Here is a 20962-nt window from a genome sequence, read left to right as displayed (position 1 = left end):
TAAAGGAAGAGCTTTCTTGTCAATAAAAGCATAAACTTGTGACCCATTACATTACATTACATTTAAGTCATTTAGCAGACGCTCTTATCCAGAGCGACTTACAAATTGACCCTGCAAGTGTTGATTCCTAATTGAACTGTTCCCTCTCTCCGTACAGCCCAACCTGTGCTTCAGGACGCCGTGTCACATGGGAGGAATCTAGCTCAGGAAGACATGCGTCACTCCTGTGCGGCATGGTGACATTCGTACGGTTACCTCTTGCCTCTGTAACTAATCTATACATCTGTGGCTGCGCGCCCCAGCACAGTGAGAATTCCTCTAGTCTCACACGACACCCAAGCAGGTCTGGAATCAGTTTATATATTGTCATATCGTATGACCCCCCCCCCCAACATAATGCGAAATGTGTGGAAATGGAAGGAGTCGGAACACATTGTGATGCCACTGTTGGTCTTTATGAGATTAGTTCAGGGATGACACGAGGTGATGATAAAGGTGACCAGTAAAAGGTCAGGGTTGACTCTAATATGCTCCAGAGGCCATTGATGAGCCACAGAAAAAGAGATCCTTGTTTTTTCAGTTGGCTAGTTTCTGACATTTACTGTCTTCTTTATTTCCAACACTTTGTCCCTGATATAAAAATGTAAAAAAGCTCTGCAGTGATGTTCTTACTAGTTGGCCAGCTCGCTAGCACTACTGTCTGTCAGTCGGGCTTCCCGGGCCTGCTTGTCTGTACAGCCCCTAGATATGGAACCCTAGATAGGCTGATGTCTTATAGTCGCTATGCATTAGAATGACACAGTTTGTCAGACATTTTAGCTGATTGGTATGTCAAATACCAGATTAAGGTCCTACTGATTAAAACTACGGTCCAGCCCCTGATCCACTGATCCAGGTCAAGCAGAGATACCAGGAGCCATTAAACACACTGACGACATGAAGAGGAACACAACTTTAGACCACACTGCAAGTAGCAGGAGTATAATGTTAACGTATTAAAGACGCAGTCCGGGATCTTAGGTACAACAAATTCATAACATATTATAGAAATGTATATCTTATAACATAACATAAGACATACAAACATTTGCAGAATGTAAAATATCATACAAAATGGATGACATAGTAGACAATTTGATGACGTAGTACACAGAAAATGGAGACCCGTTCTGGCCCGTGAGCACCATTCTCAAAACTACTGGCTGAAACTATACAAAAGTTCTGGAGCATCACTTTAAACCACAGTAAGAACTTTGAGATAAGAGCTTTAACAGGAATCAAACTAGTAAAACGAGTCTGTCATGCTAAAGGTCGGTCACATACTTTACGATTTTCACTTTCAATCTAACTCTTACATATGCAATCCCCTTTGTCGCTCTGACTTCTAACCTCCTACAAAACGGTCTGACCTCGAGGCTGGCTCGTCAGTATGTCTTCAGTCTGGAGAGAAGCCAGATCCCCCAAGGGTCAGCCCCTACTGGGGGAGGAGGAGGAGGAGGAGGGGGGGTGTTGACAGATATGGTGCTGATGGAGAGGAATGGCCTGCTGTCCCAAGCTGAGCAGACAGATGTCCAACAGGTCACACATACTCCCCCACAGTCCACCATATACACTCACACAGATTGTAGAGTAGATCTAAACACAGACTGACAGACACACTGAAAAATCTGCTTGGTCTCATAGACTAGATGTAACTTAGTAAATGTAAATCCGGGATACTCAAATTATTATGATATGTTACATTTGGTGTTGTTACATAAGACAGATGGTTTCTTAAGGCAAAAACGAAAGTGTAATGTGAATGTCTAGCAACCCAAAAGTTGAGAGTTCGAATCTCATCATGGACAACTTTAGTATTTTCGCTAATTAGCAAATGTTCAACTACTTACTACTTTTTAGCTACTTTCAAACTACTTAGCATGTAAGCTAAACCTTCCCCTAACCCTTTTAGTTAATCATTCTCCTATCCCTAACTCTAACCTTTAAATCTAACTCATAAACTTAACCCTAACCTTAACCCTAACCTAACCCCTAGCCTGACTAATGTTAGCCAGCTAGATAACGTTAGCCACCAAGATAGAATTCGTAACATATCATAAGTTTTGCCAATTCATAACATATAGACATTTAGAACATTTTGCACGTTTAGCAAATTCGCAACATATAATACAAATTGTAATTTGTAAGATATCATATGGAATGGATTATGGACATCCAGAAATGAATACATACCATATGGAGCGTAACATATCATATATAGAGTGTCTCGGATCTACGTACAAAATACGAAATGCTGTGAGACCAGGTTGGAAAAACACACATCACCCGGTATGCAGCATAAACACATCTAAGCTATCAGAATCCAAATCCCTACAATTCCACCGCGGTGATAAAACACACATCACCCGGTATGCAGCATAAACACATCTAAGCTATCAGAATCCAAATCCCTACAACTCCACCGCGGTGATAAAACACACATCACCCAGTATGCAGCATAAACACATCTAAGCTATCAGAATCCAAATCCCTACAACTCCACCGCGGTGATAAAACACACATCACCCGGTATGCAGCATAAACACATCTAAGCTATCAGAATCCAAATCCCTACAACTCCACCGCGGTGATAAAACACACATCACCCGGTATGCAGCATAAACACATCTAAGCTATCAGAATCCAAATCCCTACAACTCCACCGCGGTGATAAAACACACATCACCCGGTATGCAGCATAAACACATCTAAGCTATCAGAATCCAAATCCCTACAACTCCACCGTGGTGATAAAACAACCATTCCCTAAATCCCTGTAGTTTGTTAAACTATTTACAGGAAAAACATGAATCAGTCAGGTCATAAATTCTATGTAATTGGCCAAAAGCCATTGTTGGAGGAGGTTGACTTGTTTACTAAACCTGACCTGTCAATGACCCTTCATGGTGTTCCTCCAAACTGAGAGGGAGGGGACTGGTCAGTTGACATAACCATTTGTTCTTGCGGGTCTGGTTAGACCATAGAGATATATAGAGGACTCTGGACATTGCCTTTGAGGGCTTCCATCTTTAATGTAGTTAACTGTGTGGGGATTCCTATGGGTTGGCAGCAATCAGCCAATGATCAGAGCATTGTCTTCTTCTTCAAATTGGGATGCCTACAGATGTAGGCTTTTAAATTGAGCCAGTTTGCTACAACAGGAAAATAATCCTGCAGCAACAAGACATGTGAATTATTATATGGATTATAATTCATGGACAATTTTTGCTTGGTAAATGTCTGAATTTTAAAGTGGAAATTACAAACTATCTACAAACTATCTATCTCTATAGGTTAGACATATCACTCTACAGGAGGCTGTCCAGTCAGTGTGGTGTTCCTAATCCACTGTTATCAATCTCTCAGGGAACTCAAGTGATAACACAACATACTCACAGGCCTGTCTAACCTCATCAATTTGGACCCTAGTAGCCTAGTGGTTAGAGTGTTGGACTAGAAACCGGAAGGTTGCAAGTTCAAACCCCTGAGCTGACAAGGTACAAATTTGTCGTTCTGCCCCTGAACAGGCAGTTAACCCTGTTCCTAGGCCCTCATTGAACATAAGTTTGTTCTTAGCTCACTTGCCTGGTTAAATAAAAAAATGTTTTTGCTCAATGGTTGTTTAACTGCGTGATGTGGGGGGAAAAACAGAGCAAAACTGTCAGGGATAACACACACACTTCCTTCACACAGTTGTGACGTGCTGCCATAGAATGACATGCTGGTTAGGGTGTTTGGATAGGGTCACAACTAACACCCTGGGTTTGCCTATAGGTCCCTGTCAGACCACGAGCCCTGCCATGTCAATATTGTGATTGTCTGAGTCACCAGTACAACATAAACCTACAAACCACAACTAGAATGACCATTCATGTCGATACTAGACACAGTATTTGGTAATACTTTGGTTGTTGAAGGTAATGCAAAGTGGGGACTAAGTGTTTCGTAATGTCACACCTTTCTTTCACACCTGAGCAATTTCTTCTTCTTTTTTCCAGAGTCAAGAATATGATTCAATTGCACCACCATTTCACATTTGGCTCAGGTCCCAGTTGGTATAAGTTTTGCATATCTGCATTGTGATCGTAATGTAATACAATCTGTGATAAAAACTCTAATTCACCCACAACATTGCCCCTTGAGATTTCACATAAAAGGGTTTTACCATTACACTTCCTTGAACTAGTGAGTGGGCGTGAGAGGGAAAGTACTTTGAAAATCTAAGAAATGGCAAACAGACACATGTATTTTCACTCAACCAAAGACCATGATGTTATTCATCTCCATGTGACAACAGAGTTTGTACGCACTCTATCAGGTGTTAGTATCGCCGACAAGGATAAACTAACCCGATTCTGTCAGCACTTCATTATGCCATCGGACATCAAACCATGTGTTTTCCTCTGGGGAGAGAGTGGTACAAATAAACAGCAGTGAAAACATCCTAGTGAAGCGCTCAGTGTCAACAATGTCTGAAGTGCCTCTTCAATGGAGATGGGAGAGTGGAAAGGGGATTAGTCCAACTATCTCCCCAACCAATCACAGACCTCCACTGCGTACATATTATTAGGAGATTGTCATCAGAAAACAACCTCAGCACGCAAACTATCCAAAATAGTCCCCAACAACAGTTAGGCCTTTTTATAAAGACTGCCAGTTTTGGCAACAACAACAAAAAATACAGTACATTCGGAAGGTATTCAGACCCCTTGACTTTTCCAATTGTTTGTTACGTTACAGCCTTATTCTAAAATGTATCCAATCGTTGTTTTCCTCATCAATCTACACACAATACTACATAAGGACAATGCAAAAACAGGTATTTAGAATTGTTTGTAAATGTATTAAAAATAAAAAACAGAAATATCACATTTACATAAGTACACAGACCCTTTACTCAGTAATTTGTTGAAGCACCATTGGCAACAATTACAGCCTTGAGTTTTCTTGGGTAAGACGCTACAAGCTTGGCACACCTGTATTTGGGGAGTTTCTCCCATTCTTCTCTGCATATCCTCTCAAGCTCTGTCAGGTTGGATGGGGAGCATCGCAGCACAGCTATTTTCAGGTCTCTCCAGAGATGTTCGATCGGGTTCAAGTCCGGGATCTGGCTGGGTCACTCAAGGATATTCAGTGACTTTTCCCGAAGCCACTCCTGCGTTGTCTTGGCTGTGTGCTTAGGGTCATTGTCCTTTTGGAAGGTGAAGGTCCTGAGCGCTCTGGAGCAGGTTTTCATCAAGGATCTCTCTGTACTTTGCTCCATTCATCTTGCCTTTGATCCAAACTAGTCTCCCAGTCCCTGCTGCTGAAAAACATCCCCACAGCATGATGCTGCCATCACCGTGCTTCACCATAGGGATGGCATTGGCCAGGTGATGAGCGGTACCTGGTTCCCTCCAGACGAGACACTTGGAATTCAGGCCAAAGAGTTCAATCTTGGTTTCATCAGGCCAGAGAATCTTGTTTCTCATGGTCTAATAGTCGTTTGGGTGGCTTTTGGAAAACTCCAAGTGGGCTGTCATGTGCCTTTTACTGAGGAGTGGCTTCCGTCTGTCCACTCTACCATAAAGGCCTGATTTGTGAAGTGCTGCAGAGATGGTTGTTCTTCTGGAAAGTTCTCCCATCTCCACAGAGGAACTCTGGAGCTCTGTGAGAGTGACCATTGGGTTCGTGGTCACCTCCCTGACCAAGGCCCTTCTCCACCGGCCATCTTTAGGAAGAGTCTTGATGGTTCCAAACTTCTTCCATTCAAGTCCTTCAATGCTGCAGACATTTTTTGGTACCCTTCCCCAGATCTGTGCCTCTACATAATCCTGTCTCGGAGCTGTACGGAAAATTCCTTCGACCTTATGACTTGGTTTTTGCTCTGACATACACTGTCAACTGTGGGACCTTATATCGTCAGATGTGTGCCTTTCCAAATCATGTCCAATCATTTGAATTTACCACAGGTCAAGTTGTAGAAACATCTCAAGGATGATCAATAGAAACAGGATGCACCTGAGCTCAGCAAACAGTCTGAATACCATTGTAAATTAGGTAATTATTTTTTCGCTTTGTCATCATGGGGAATTGTGTGTAGATTGATGAGGGAAAAAATATTTGATCTATTTTAGAATAAGGCTGTAACGTAACAAAATCTGGAAAAAGTCTGGAAAAAATGCACTGTATATCCACCAACAGGAGCCATAATTTTGCACAAAGACTTCCATTGCCTGGCATTGTAGATCACAGTATTGCCTCACAAACATAGGACTGACTGATAATAATAATCTGGAACAATTTGCTAGTGTTAATATGGTAAAATAAATGCCCAATGCCCAGGGATACTTGTCATGCAAAAGAGAATTGAGATTTTTTAAAGTAAATCCAAATACGGTTGCTATGGTTACTGTACAGTGGCATGCAAAAGTATTCACCCCCTTGGCATTTTTACTATTTTGTTTCCTTACAACTTGGAATTAAAATTGATTTTTGGGGTGTTCGTATCATTTGATTTACACAACTATGCTTACCACTATTGTCACGTTCTGACCTTTATTTCCTGTGTTTTGTATTTAGTTAGTATGGTCAGGGCGTGAGTTGGGTGGGCAGTCTATGTTTGTTTTTCTAGGTTTTGGGAATTTCTATGTTTCGGCCTAGTATGGTTCTCAATCAGAGGCAGGTGTCATTAGTTGTCTCTGATTGAGAATCATACATAGGTAGCCTGGGTTTCACTGTGTGTTTGTGGGTGATTGTTCCTGTCTCTGTGTTTGCACCAGATAGGACTGTTTTAGGTTTTCTCACGTTGGTTGTTTTTGTTAGTTATCTCATGTGTAGTTTCTTTATATATTAAAGAACATGAATAACCACCATGCTGCTTTTTGGTCCGCTTCTCTTTCACCAGAAAACCCTTACAACTATGAAGATGCAAAATATTTTTTCTTGTGAAACAAACAAGAAATAAGACAAAAAAACTGAAAACTTGAGCGTGCATAACTATTCAGCTATTTGTAACGGCTGTCGTGGGAAGAAGGTGAGGACCAAAGCGTAGCGTGGTAAGTGTTCATCTTATTTAATGAAAAAACTGAACACTGAATAACAAACAACAAAGAAACAACCGAAACAGTTCTGTCTGGTGCAGATACACAGACTGAAAATAACCACCCACAAAACACAATGGAAAACAGGCTACCTAAATATGGTTCTCAATCAGGGACAACCATTGACAGCTGCCTCTGATTGAGAACCATACCAGGCCAAACACAGAAATAGAAAATCATAGACAAACTAACAGACAACCCACCCAACTCACGTCCTGACCATACTAAAACAAAAGACAAAACAAAGGAACTAAGGTCAGAACGTGACACTATTACAGCTGCAAGTCTCTTGGGGTATGTCTCTATAAGCTTGGCACATGTAGCCACTGGGATTTTTGCCCATTCTTCAAGGCAAAACTGCTCCAGCTTCTTCAAGTTGGATGGGTTCCGCTGATGTACAGCAATCTTTAAGTCATAGGTCACAGGTTCTCAATTGGATTGAGGTCTGGGCTTTGACTTGGCAATTCCAAGACAATTAAATGGTTCCCCTTAAACCACTAGAGTGTTGCTTTAGCAGTATGCTTGGGGTCACTGTCCTGCTGGAAGGTGAACCTCCGTCCCAGTCTCAAATCTCTGGAAGACTGAAACAAGTTTCCCTCAAGAATTTCCCTGTATTTAGCGCCATCCATCATTCCTTCAATTCTAATCAGTTCCCCAGTCCCTGCCGATGAAAAACACATCCAGAGCATGATGCTGCCACCACCATGCTTCAATGTGTGGATGGTGTTCTCAGGGTGATGAGAGGTGTTGGGTTTCCTTGATGGCCAAAAAGCTCTGTTTTAGTCTCATCTGACCAGAGTACCTTCTTCCATATGTTTGGGGAGTCTCCCAAATGCCTTTTGGTGAATACCAAACATGTTTGCTTATTTTTCTGGCCAGTCTTCCGTAAAGCCCAGCTCTGTGGAGGTTACAGCTTAACGTGGTCCTATGGACAGATACTCCAATCTCCGCTGTGGAGCTTTGTAGCTCCTTCAGGGTTATCTTTGGTCTCTTTGTTGCCTCTCTAATGAATGCCCTCCTTGCCTGTTCCATTAGTTTTGGTGGGCAGCCCTCTCTTGGCAGGTTTGTTGTGGTGCCATATTCTTTCATTTTATAATAATGGATTTAATGGTGCTCAGTGGGATGTTCAAAGTTTCTGATATTTTTTTATAACCCAACACTGATCTGTACTTCTCCACAACTTTGTCCCTGACCTGTTTGGAGAGCACCTTGGTCTTCATAGTGCTGCTTGCTTGGTGGTGCCCCTTGCTTAGTGATGTTGCAGACTCTGGGGCCTTTCAGAACAGGTGTATGTATACTGAGATCATGTGACAGATCATGTAACACTTAGATTGCACACAGGTGGACTTTATTTAACTAATGATGTGACTTCTGAAAGTAATTGGTTGCACCAGATCTTATTTAGGGGCTTCATAGCAAAGGAGGTGAATAGATATGCACGCACCACTTTTCTGTTTTACATTTTTTATATATTTTTTGTGTATGTCCATTACATGAAATCTAAATAAAAATCCATTTAAAGGTTGTAATGCAACAAAATAGGAAAAACACCAAGGGGCATGAATACTTTTGCAAGGCACTGTACACACTCTGAATAACATTTTAGTTTTTATATTAACCTTATGAATTGTGTTTAATTTTGCGATAAACTAAATTATATCAACATGGTGAGATTTGGCAATGGAACACTATAAAACAGGTGAAAAAAGTAAACAGAGAGAGGAGCTAAATCAACTGTCTGCGTGTGTATGAGAAGTCCAGGCTAAGAGACAGGGCTCTGGGCAGCCAAGCACAAACCTTTATACTTCCACTTTATACAACAACAACAACACAATAATAAACGCAGTCAAGTCCCCAGGCAGGAAACAGCAGTCCACAGTCTACAGGTCTCCAGCCCGGCTACAAAAACATCTCAGTGGTAACATCAGGGGTCACGCAGAGCTTGATGTTAAACTGTGAAGAAACATGGCATGCTGCCACACAGATGGAGGAAAACAAAAAAAACGGAATACTCTGGCTGACTGGAGGTATTTGAGAGATTTGCATTTAAGATTAAAGCTGGCGGCGCTGAAACTGATCAGGCTCTTACACACAGCAGCAGGCTCACACAAGCTGACAGCATGCCGGGTGACATCTGCAATCACACCCTCTTTCAGATTTCCTCTGGGGGAGCCACTTGGAGATCCAGGGATCCTTCTTTGAAACTTAGACTCCCTGGTCAAGGAGGAGCCCTTTGGAGATCCAGGGATCCTTCTTTGAAACTTAGACTCCCTGGTCAAGGAGGAGCCTCTTGGAGATCCAGGGATCCTTCTTTGAAACTTAGACTCCCTGGCCAAGGAGGAGGGTGTGGGAATACCTGAGACCGTGCCAGGGGTAAAAAGAGTATCTTAAGAGTGGTAGGTGATGCAACACAACGAAAAATGAGAGCTCTGATAGTGAACTGTTTATTTTGGACACCGTGACATCCCAACTCATTTAAAGCCACGCATCAGAGAGTAGAGGGCTGTCACCCTAAATTACCTTTAAATCTGTTTGAACAACTTGTTGCTGGGAGGGAGGTCTACAGTACCTGTGTTGATGGATGAGAACAAGTCAAGAGGATTTTTAAAAGTGAAAAAACTTAAAGGCCTGCAGGGACAAACTAATATAGACAGGGACAGACATATATAGACAGGGACAAACCGATATAGACAGGGACAAACAGATATAGACAGGGACAAACAGATATAGACAGGGACAAACTGATATAGACAGGGACAAACAGATATTGACAGGGACAAACAGATATAGACAGGGACAAACATATATAGACAGGGACAGACAGATATAGACAGGGACAAACAGATATAGACTGGGACAAACAGATATAGACTGGGACAAACAGATATAGACTGGGACAAACAGATATAGACAGGGACAAACTGATATAGACAGGGACAAACAGACTCAGTTGCACGCATGAACACACATGCACTCTCTCTCTGACACACACACACACACACACACACACACACACACACACACACACACACACACACACACACACACACACACACACACACACACACACACACACACACACACACACACACACACACACACACACACACACACACACACACACACAATCTCTCTTGCTCTCTCTGACACACACACACTCTCTCTCTGAAAAACACATACAAACACACACAAACCACAAACATAAAATGACACATCTAACTTTATCAGACTACAAAGCAGACTACAAAGTACAACTTTGCTGATGATGGCTGGTGTGTAGAACTGGTGTGTATGGCAGGAATACCTGTAGTGTAGGACCAGCCTGTGAACCGTGAAGACATGTTTCCCCAGACCTTTGTGAGGCCACAGGACATGTTTCCCCAGACCTTTGTGAGGCCACAGGACATGTTTCCCCAGACCTTTGTGAGGCCACAGGACATGTTTCCCCAGACCTTTGTAAGGCCACAGGACATGTTTCCCCAGACCTTTGTGAGGCCACAGGACATGTTTCCCCAGACCTTTGTGAGGCCACAGGACATGTTTCCCCAGACCTTTGTAAGGCCACAGGACATGTTTCCCCAGACCTTTGTGAGGCCACAGGACATGTTTCCCCAGACCTTTGTGAGGCCACAGGACATCTTTCCCCAGACCTTTGTGAGGCCACAGGACATGTTTCCCCAGACCTTTGTGAGGCCACAGGACATGTTTCCCCAGACCTTTGTGAGGCCACAGCACATGCTTAACAAGCACTTTAACGGTTGTTTAACAAATTATGACAGCAACAGTCTTGCCAAGTCCAATCCGAAGCCAATACTTTTTGGGAGACAAAATACATGTAGGACAGAATGAAATGTTTAGAAAGGAAAGAGCAATGAAAGCTATGCAAGTTACCACACAAAAATAAAACATGGATTTAAGTGACAAGGGCTGTGTCTATTACAGTACCACCATAAAAGCTATGTTGTAGTGAATGATAAGGCTTCCCTTGCAAAACTCTGAAGGGACAGAGCAGCTTAGTGGAGGGGTAAAAAACATCCACCTAAAACGAATGAGCAGGCATATCCTGATTTGAGGATTTACTACCCCTAGAGACACCCAGTGAGAGGGGGGCATTTCTCTCAATCTGCCACACGATTAACAATTCAAACAATCACCTAGGATTCTGTATAATTAAACTTAACATGCCATAATTGTTCCCATACCCATTTCCATCTCAGAGAATAAAAGCCCCCACGTTTTATTCAATGAAATTGTGAAATGTTGAGGAGAAAAGAGGGAGAGAGATTTTACAGTGGGGCTGAATGCCGTAACAGCCCATTGGACAGATGCTTTCAATAAGGGAAGTTACAGGACCACGCTTTTATTGCTTCTTTTACCCATATTTTGAGACAAATATGTACAGACTGGTTATTTCAATAAACCCCCTGACTCAAGACTCCATTTCCTTTCTAAAACATGGACGTTTTGTAGGCATGCAGGCATATTTATCCACACTGATAGCCAACATGTAGATTGCATTTTTGAGCCCCCTAAGAAATCATGTGGCCCATTATCTTTTTTTTGTAAGGATTACCTTGTCAAGAAAACTAAGCTGTTTAAGAAAATTCACTCCCCTCTCTAGTTATCTATGTTTTCATTCCAATTTAGGGAGTTTTCTTTGAGGTTGTATTTATCACGATTTGGTTAAAAGCATGAGGGGTCGAGGAGATGTAACAAACCCCTGTAGTGTGGAGGAGGGATATTACAACACATACAAACCGTGCATGTGTGAGCACAAACATATACAAAGAGTCCGACACATATACACATTCACAGCAGCTTCTGGAGGAAGTTTTACAGCTGCAGGCCTCTCCCAGGGAAGTCCTATAAAATGGGTTTTACATTGTTAAGAGGCACAGTTATCCGGGCTGATTCGCCTGTTCTGAGCGCTGCTCTCTGACCCGCTCAGCGGACGTGTGCCGGTAACTGGTTTTACATCCCTTGAAGCCTTGAGGCACAGGTCACAGAACAGTTACGCTAAACACTTCTCCCTCCTGCCACCTCTCTCTCTCTTCCCCTCTATCAGCATCGCTCCCCTTCTCTCTTCTCCATCTTCAGAATGTAATATCAAGCTCTAGTTATGAAAAACAATAGGTTTATAAAAGATTACATGGACCTACAATACTAAAAGTGTTTTTCAGTACACACTCAAATTCTTAATGTCTATTATGGCCACAGGCTTAGCAGTGAAACAGTCCCATGCTTCAGCATTGGACTTCTCTGAGTTGGCTTCCATTCTGTAAATAAATATTATGATAGAGTATTCTGTAAATAAAGATTACCATGGAGTATTCTGTAAATAAATATTATGATAGAGTATTCTGTAAATAAAGATTACCATGGAGTATTCTGTAAATAAAGATTACCATGGAGTATTCTGTATATAAAGATTACCATAGAGTATTCTGTAAATAAAGATTACCATAGAGTATTCTGTAAATAAAGATTACCATAGAGTATCCTGTTAATAAAGATTCTGATAGAGTATTCTGTAAATAAATATCATGATAGAGTATTCTGTAAATAAAGATTACGATAGAGTATTCTGTAAATATAGATTATGATAGAGTATTCTGTAAATATAGATTATGATAGAGTATTCTGTAAATATAGATTATGATAGAGTATTCTGTAAATATAGATTATGATAGAGTATTCTGTAAATATAGATTATGATAGAGTATTCTGTAAATATAGATTATGATAGAGTATTCTGTAAATATAGATTATGATAGAGTATTCTGTAAATATAGATTATGATAGAGTATTCTGTAAATATAGATTATGATAGAGTATTCTGTAAATATAGATTATGGTAGAGTATTCTGTAAATAAATATTCTGATAGAGTATTCTATAAATAAATATTCTGATAGAGTATTCTGTAAATAAAGATGACGATAGAGTATTCTGTAAATAAAGATTACGATAGAGTATTCTGTTAATAAATATTATGATAGAGTATTCTGTAAATGAATTTTATGATAGAGTAATAAACACATTGTACACTGTACATGTACTGCCTATGTGATATGTGAAGTATTATAGGCAATAAACCATCCACCGAAAAAGGCTTTGTTTTTTGTTTAGTTCTAATAGTACACAAGTGGCATTTGACATAGTGGTCTGAGGTTTGAGTACATCAAACCAAATTCCTTTAGGTGCTAGCTAGATAATACACACACTTACTATGCATAAATTACATGATCTACCCAAAGGTATATCAGTAAGAGTAAGACAGTCTTGTTCCAGAGCCATTTGCCTGTTTACTCCGTCACAAACCAGCACCAAAGAAAACAGCAGTTAAAGTTTATCATAAACCAGAACAAACTTTAATCTGAGCGGACGCAAGGTAACCAGTGTCCCTCTCTCAGGATGGAGGGTTACAAAGCCTGTCTGTTATACCAACAATGGAGCCTTCCTTCCTTCACAACAAAGTGCTAATTCCATAAGATGCAAAGAACCAACGCACAAGCACCGCCTGTCAATGAAAATCGAACCAATTGACATTTGAGTGTGCAGCTAGCATAGACAGGAGGCCATTAACAGGCTTTGTTGGCGTCATTAGTTCATGTTCTCTCGCCATGTCCATCCTTTGTCTGCCCTTTTAATGTTTTCCTGCGGCCAACCTAGCTATGGCCAAATAGATCCTTTTGTGAGTCCTAAGACCTCCGGCCTCTCAGTCCAGAATTCTGTCTTCCATTTGGGTCTAATCTCTTAATTGGGAGGCCAATGCTCTTCAAACCAATGGTCATGAGGTTGCACAAGCATTATCCTTTCAGTTCCCAATGAGGGGTTGAACTTAGGTAATCTACCTTCAGGCAGGTCCCATTGAAATGAAACCATTCCACCTCTGAATGTTGCCAATGAACTAAACGTGCCCCATGTTGCAGAGGCTGTACAATGGAGCAATTATTCATATTATTTTTTAACCTTTATTTAACTAGCCAAATTAGTTAATTAAGAAAAAAATGCTGATTACAATGATGGTCTAGGAACAGTGGGTTAACTGGTCTAGGAACAGTGGGTTAACTGGTCTAGGAACAGTGGGTTAACTGGTCTAGGAACAGTGGGTTAACTGGTCTAGGAACAGTGGGTTAACTGGTCTAGGAACAGTGGGTTAACTGGTCTAGGAACAGTGGGTTAACTGGTCTAGGAACAGTGGGTTAACTGGTCTAGGAACAGTGGGTTAACTGGTCTAGGAACAGTGGGTTAACTGGTCTAGGAACAGTGGTTAACTGGTCTAGGAACAGTGGTTAACTGGTCTATGAACAGTGGTTAACTGGTCTATGAACAGTGGGTTAACTGGTCTAGGAACAGTGGGTTAACTGGTCTAGGAACAGTGGGTTAACTGGTCTAGGAACAGTGGGTTAACTGGTCTAGGAACAGTGGTTAACTGGTCTAGGAACAGTGGTTAACTGGTCTATGAACAGTGGTTAACTGGTCTATGAACAGTGGTTAACTGGTCTAGGAACAGTGGGTTAACTGGTCTAGGAACAGTGGGTTAACTGGTCTAGGAACAGTGGGTAACTGGTCTAGGAACAGTGGGTTAACTGGTCTAGGAACAGTGTGTTAACTGCCGTATTCAGAGGCAGAACGACAGATTTGTATCTTGTCAGCTCAGGGATTTGATCTAACGAACATCTTGTTACTTGCCCAACACTCTAAACACTAGGCTACCTGCAGCACCACAATTTAAAGGTGAGCTATGATGCTGTGAAATCACATAGAGACAGACATGATGCTTCAAAGCAATGGTGAGACACGTCCTGTACTTCGGGTTATTATTCTGTAGGATACCTGTCATTCTCGTTTCAAGCGAAACACTACGTTTCGGGAAAATAAATAAAAGATGAGAGAAAAGTGTGTACTTTTTCAAACAAGGTTAAGAATCCCCTGTCTTCTCCGCTGTCATTCAACAGACGGTTATAAATCTTAATGTTCTATGGCCGATCTTGCTCAGTAAATCCAGGCAGTCAAACAGTCTCTGTGGATCTGAAAACCACATTTTCCTTTTTATAACTTCCACATGTGAGGGCTTCTTGCTGTATAAAATCTATGAAATTATTCAACTTGTGGCCTTGACCACAGTGTCAGTTGGCCTATAATGTCACTCTTCTACTATTCTCAACACATGATGAGCAGTGAGCACTGATCGCAAGACTGCACTGCTTCTCCAAATATAGGATTCTCCAAATATACAGTAGGTAATGGGGCAGGACTGTTAGAGAGAACGATGGCATACAGTACGTTACCAGGGAGACCAACACATTGAGATGAGACTGAACAAATAGGGCTGCAGTGAGAACCAGAGACAGACAGTTGGACCAACTTTTTGAATTTTGAATATCGTTCTAATTCTCGAAATTCAGTTACATATCATTATCAAATAATGGTGGCAGGGTAGCCTAGTGGTTAGAGTGTAGAGGCGGTAGGGTAGCCTAGTGGTTAGAGTGTAGAGGCGGTAGGGTAGCCTAGTGGTTAGAGTGTAGAGGCGGTAGGGTAGCCTAGTGGTTAGAGTGTAGAGGCGGCAGGGTAGCCTAGTGGTTAGAGTGTAGAGGCGGTAGGGTAGCCTAGTGGTTAGAGTGTAGAGGCGGTAGGGTAGCCTAGTGGTTAGAGTGTAGAGGAGGCAGGGTAGCCTAGTGGTTAGAGTGTAGAGGCGGTAGGGTAGCCTAGTGGTTAGAGTGTAGAGGCGGTAGGGTAGGCTAGTGGTTAGAGTGTAGAGGAGGCAGGGTAGCCTAGTGGTTAGAGTGTAGAGGCGGCAGGGTAGCCTAGTGGTTAGAGTGTAGAGGAGGCAGGGTAGCCTAGTGGTTAGAGTGTAGAGGCGGCAGGGTAGCCTAGTGGTTAGAGCGTAGAGGCGGCAGGGTAGCCTAGTGGTTAGAGCGTAGAGGCGGCAGGGTAGCCTAGTGGTTAGAGCGTAGAGGCGGCAGGGTAGCCTAGTGGTTAGAGCGTAGAGGCGGCAGGGTAGCCTAGTGGTTAGAGCGTAGAGGCGGCAGGGTAGCCTAGTGGTTAGAGCGTAGAGGAGGCAGGGTAGCCTAGTGGTTAGGGCGTAGAGGAGGCAGGGTAGCCTAGTGGTTAGAGTGTAGAGGCGGCAGGGTAGCCTAGTGGTTAGAGTGTAGAGGCGGCAGGGTAGCCTAGTGTTTAGAGTGTAGAGGCGGCAGGGTAGCCTAGTGGTTAGAGTGTAGAGGCGGCAGGGTAGCCTAGTGGTTAGAGTGTAGAGGCGGCAGGGTAGCCTAGTGGTTAGAGTGTAGAGGCGGCAGGGTAGCCTAGTGGTTAGAGCGTTGGGCTAATAACTGTAAAGGATGCAAGTTCAAGCTGGCAAGGTACAAATGTGTCATTCTGCACCTGAACAAGGCAGTTAACCCACTATTCCTAGGCTGTAATTGAACATTTGTTCTTAACTGAAGTTGCCTGGTTAAATAAAGGTAAAAATATAAATAAACGTTCGCACCTGCAATACATGCAACAGCGTACACATGTGTTACTGTCTGTCCTTGAGATTTTCTATACATCTTCTTATAGGCTGTTATTTATAGGCTGTATATAGGCAGTTTTTTAAGAATTTCATTTTAAGGAGGGAAACTACATAGGTACAACAGGGAACATGGGTCTGAGGGAACATGGGGCTGAGGGAACATGGGGCTGAGGGAACATGGGGCTGAGGGAACATGGGACTGAGGGAACATGGGACTGAGGGAACATGGGACTGAGGGAACATGGGACTGAGGGAACATGGGACTGAGGGAACATGGGGCTGAGGGAACATGGGACTGAGGGAACATGGGACTGAGGGAACATAGGGCTGAGGGAACATAGGGCTGAGGGAGCATGGGACTGAGGGAACATGGGGCTGAGATAGCATGGGACTGAGGGAAAATATGGCTGAGGGAGCATGGGACTGAGGGAACATGGGGCTGAGGGAGCATGGGACTGATGGAGCATGGGACCGAGGGAACATAGGGCTGAGGAAGCATGGGACTGAGGGAGCATGGGACTGAGGGAACATGGGACTGAGGGAACATAGGACTGAGGGAACATGGGACTGAGGGAACATGGGGCTGAGGAAGCATGGGACTGAGGGAACATGGGGCTGAGGGAACATAGGACTGAGGGAACATGGGGCTGAGGAAGCATGGGACTGAGGGAACATGGGGCTGAGGGAACATAGGACTGAGGGAACATGGGACTGAGGGAACATGGGGCTGAGGAAGCATGGGACTGAGGGAACATGGGGCTGAGGGAGCATGGGGCTGAGGGAGCATGGGACTGAGGGAACATGGGACTGAGGGAACATGGGGCTGAGGGAGCATGGGGCTGAGGGAACATGGGGCTGAGGGAACATGGGGCTGAGGGAACATGGGGCTGAGGGAGCATGGGACTGAGGTAACATAGGGCTGAGGGAACATGGGACTGAGGTAACATAGGGCTGAGGGAACATAGGGCTGAGGGAACATGGGACTGAGGTAAAAGGCCCTGGATATGAAATATTCTCAATTCCTTCCATAAACCTGAGCATTGAAGCCTTTCATAGGGCAGGGGACATACCTGGAGGACAGGAGCACTCTTGAATGACATCCCTGGCAGCGCGAAGTTTGGGCAGTGCTTTGGTCAGTCTCTGAAAGGGAACAACAAGAGCCACAGTGAATAATGTGAGATGTTAGATGTACAGTGGGGCCTAAAATTATTGACACCCTTGATAAAGATGAGCAAAAATGACTGTTTAAAATAAATAATTCAAATACTATGCTATATTGTACGCAAAAATAAAAATAGATTATTTTATACTAATAGAATTGCTCAGAGAAAGAGATTTTGTTCAACAAGTAGTATTGTTTTTATTTTATTTAAACGTAGGTGTCAAAATGATTGACACAGCTGTTTTCAATACCTTTCAACGCATCACCTTGTGAGGATCAAGGCACTGGGCTTTTTCCTCAAATGTTTTATGAGTTGGAGAACCCATTGGAAGGGATCGTAGACCATTCCTCCATACAGAATCCTTCCAGATCCTTCATATCCTTCGCCTGCACTTCTGTTCTACACTCTTCACTTCAAACCACAGGTTTTCAATAGGTTTCAAGTTCAGAGACTGAGATGGCCATTACAAAATGATGATTTTGTGTCCAGTTAACCATTTGTTTGTATATATTGATGTGTGCTTGGGGTTATTGTTTTGCTGGAAGATCCACCTGAGGCCAAGTTTCAATCTCCATGCAGAGACAACCAGTTTTTGGACTAAAATGTCCAGGTAATGGGTCAAGTTCATGATGCCGTTGACCTTAACAAGGGCCCCAGGACCAGTGGAAACAAAATAGCCCCATAACATCATAGATCCACCAACATATTTTACAGTAAGTATGGGGCTCTGTTCTGCTCATGCATTCTCATTTTGACGTCAAACCCCTCAATGGTGTACGTGGCCAAAGAGCTCTAGTTTAATTTCATCACAAAAATGTAAACACCCTACGGGACTCCCAATCACAGCCAGTTGTGATACAATCTGGAATTGAACCAGGGTCTGTAGTGCCACTTCTAGCACTGAGATGCAGTGCCTTAGACTGCTTCGCCACTAGGGAGCCCCTTGAGATGAATGTAAATACCTGGAGTTTGCTAAACAGCATTGGCACTTGGATTGGAACCAGTGCTTCGGTCAGATGACATGAAAATGGAGTTCTACACACCAACAGAGGAAGGGTATGAAATCTGGAGGGATTCTGTACGGAGGAATGATCTAAGATCCCTCCCAATGTGTTCTCCAACTCATAAAACATTTTAGAAAAAGGCTCCCCACTTGTCAAAAATTGTCTGAATCAACATTGTTTCCACTTCAATTCAACCCCCCCCCCAAACCAATATGATGACATTGAATCAAAGTGGAAAACTAATTGGATTTGAAAAGTCATCAATGTAAGGACATTTAGTATTTTTTCACCCAACTGTTTACCTAGATCCAATAACATGGTGAAATGTTTGGTTGATTTCACGTTGAATTCACGTTAGTTGAAAACTCAACCAAATGGAAATAAAAACTACATGTTGAACTGTGCCCTGTGGGGTCAGTGCCATTATCCTCCTAAGATGAGGTATTGAAAGGTATTGAAAACAGAGGTGTCAATCATTTTGACCCCTACCTTTCTGAGAAAAATATATATTACTTGTTAAACTAAATCTATTTCAGTGAGCAATTGTATTAGTATAAATCCTATATGAAAAACGGAAAGGAAAACGCAGCACATTGCTGCTCATGCTCCCAGGTGATTTTATTTTGAACAACCTTTCCACCCTTAGGTGTTCGTTCATCAGGCGTCCATGACCTAAGGGTCGAAACGTTGTTATTAATAACGTTGACACCTGGGAGCGTGAGCAGCAGTGTGCGGTTTTCTATGAGTTTGCCTACAACTCCCGCACCTGCGGAAAGTACCTATGTTCTTCAGATTTTGTATAAAATATAATTTCCCATTGTTTTTGGAGCATACAATACAGCTCAGGATATTTGTATATTTTTTTTTATAGTCTGTTTTGCTAATCTTTATCAAGGGTGTCAATCCCACTGTAAATGTAACCCATCGTGCATGCTAATTGTTCTTTAGTGGTAGTACATGACAATCGTTTTTTAACGGATGTCAAATTGGACTCCAGATGACCGAATCAGTCTGAATTGAGGTGTCAAATGAGTAGTTAAACTAGATGAAGTAGGCCATGTTCCTACATGATTATGGTGATCGGCTACAATGTTGTGCTGAAATAGGCAACCTCAACGTAGGCTCATTCTAACGTGAGAGATAATCCTTACAAAATATGGCATCTGATCTTGCGTCACTGTCTGAAAGAGGTTCATTAAATCGTATTACACTTTAACGTCAACCTCACCTCGTGCACTAGTTTTTCAATGATATCCTGAAGACCAGGTACCGTTCCATTCTCATCGGAAGGGATCGGGGACATTCTCTCCATCTCCAAAGTCTGCACTCTGTACTCCAGGTGAGCTGTCCTGAAGTTTACCAAAAAACAAAATGCAATAGAACACACCGACAAAATGACGCAAAATGCGGTTGGCAGCCCGCCTAAACAATGCGAAAAATTGGATTTGTGGCTGTTGTAGTTGATTGAGTCCATGGTCTTTTCGTCAGATTTTGCGGGGGATCCCATCCTGGCATCTGCAGTAAAATTATTCGTGCAAACTGCAAAAAAATCCGTTAATGAATTATAGGCTATTTTCCTGTATGTCAAATAGAAATATTTCGATTGTTGTAATCTCAGTTTGTTACTGTAGCGGAGCCATCACAAGAATGAATGTTTAATCTCTGCGCAACTGTGGATACATGTAGGGACGCAACAGCGTGCAACAACAGCTGCACGAGGACTTGTGAAGGCTACGGATGCGCTCACGCGATTTGGACCAGTCACAGACATGATGCCAAATACCCTTTAAATCATTCTTTATCACTTCCTGAAGTCCATTCAATAAAATGAGTCTTCCTAAGAATACATCTCTCTGGTGAATACATGGATTGAGAACCAGAGTATTTAAACTCTTATTCTTACCCAATGAATGTGCCATAAAAAAACAATAGCCTAAGTGAAAACATGAATTGATTTTAGACATAAACATTTGACATAATACACAATACATTTCAGTGTTGTGTACTTTGAGAAAATAATTGAAATATGAAATTCTTATCACTTCATAACCATGAAAGGGGACTAGCACTCAATGTTATTTATTCAAAAGGTTTTTCAAACTAAAAATACATGTCCTTTTTCAAAATCTACAGAAAGCCAGAGAGGGCATATGAATTAAAC

At 42.3% G+C, this 20962-nt stretch overlaps 1 protein-coding gene across 6 annotated transcripts in view; it reads right to left on the bottom strand.

Annotated features, from left to right (window-relative positions):
• LOC124006691 (collagen alpha-1(XXIII) chain-like) overlaps positions 1 to 20526 on the bottom strand; it is a 729230-nt gene extending 708704 nt beyond the window's left edge. For all 6 annotated transcript variants that reach the window (XM_046316762.1, XM_046316764.1, XM_046316765.1 and 3 more), the window contains exons 1-2: positions 20030 to 20526; positions 17705 to 17774 (exon numbers count right to left, since the gene is read on the bottom strand). In XM_046316762.1, the coding sequence (XP_046172718.1) occupies positions 17705 to 17774; positions 20030 to 20308 (349 nt within the window). In that variant the 5' untranslated portion in view covers positions 20309 to 20526. The remainder of the gene's footprint in view (positions 1 to 17704; positions 17775 to 20029) is intronic.
• Between the last annotated feature and the right edge of the window lie 436 nt (positions 20527 to 20962).

The sequence above is a fragment of the Oncorhynchus gorbuscha genome, linkage group LG20 (assembly GCF_021184085.1).
Source record: "Oncorhynchus gorbuscha isolate QuinsamMale2020 ecotype Even-year linkage group LG20, OgorEven_v1.0, whole genome shotgun sequence".
Lineage (NCBI taxonomy): Eukaryota > Metazoa > Chordata > Actinopteri > Salmoniformes > Salmonidae > Oncorhynchus > Oncorhynchus gorbuscha.
Note: the sequence above shows the minus strand (reverse complement) of the source record. Positions and strands in the feature narration are given on the sequence as shown.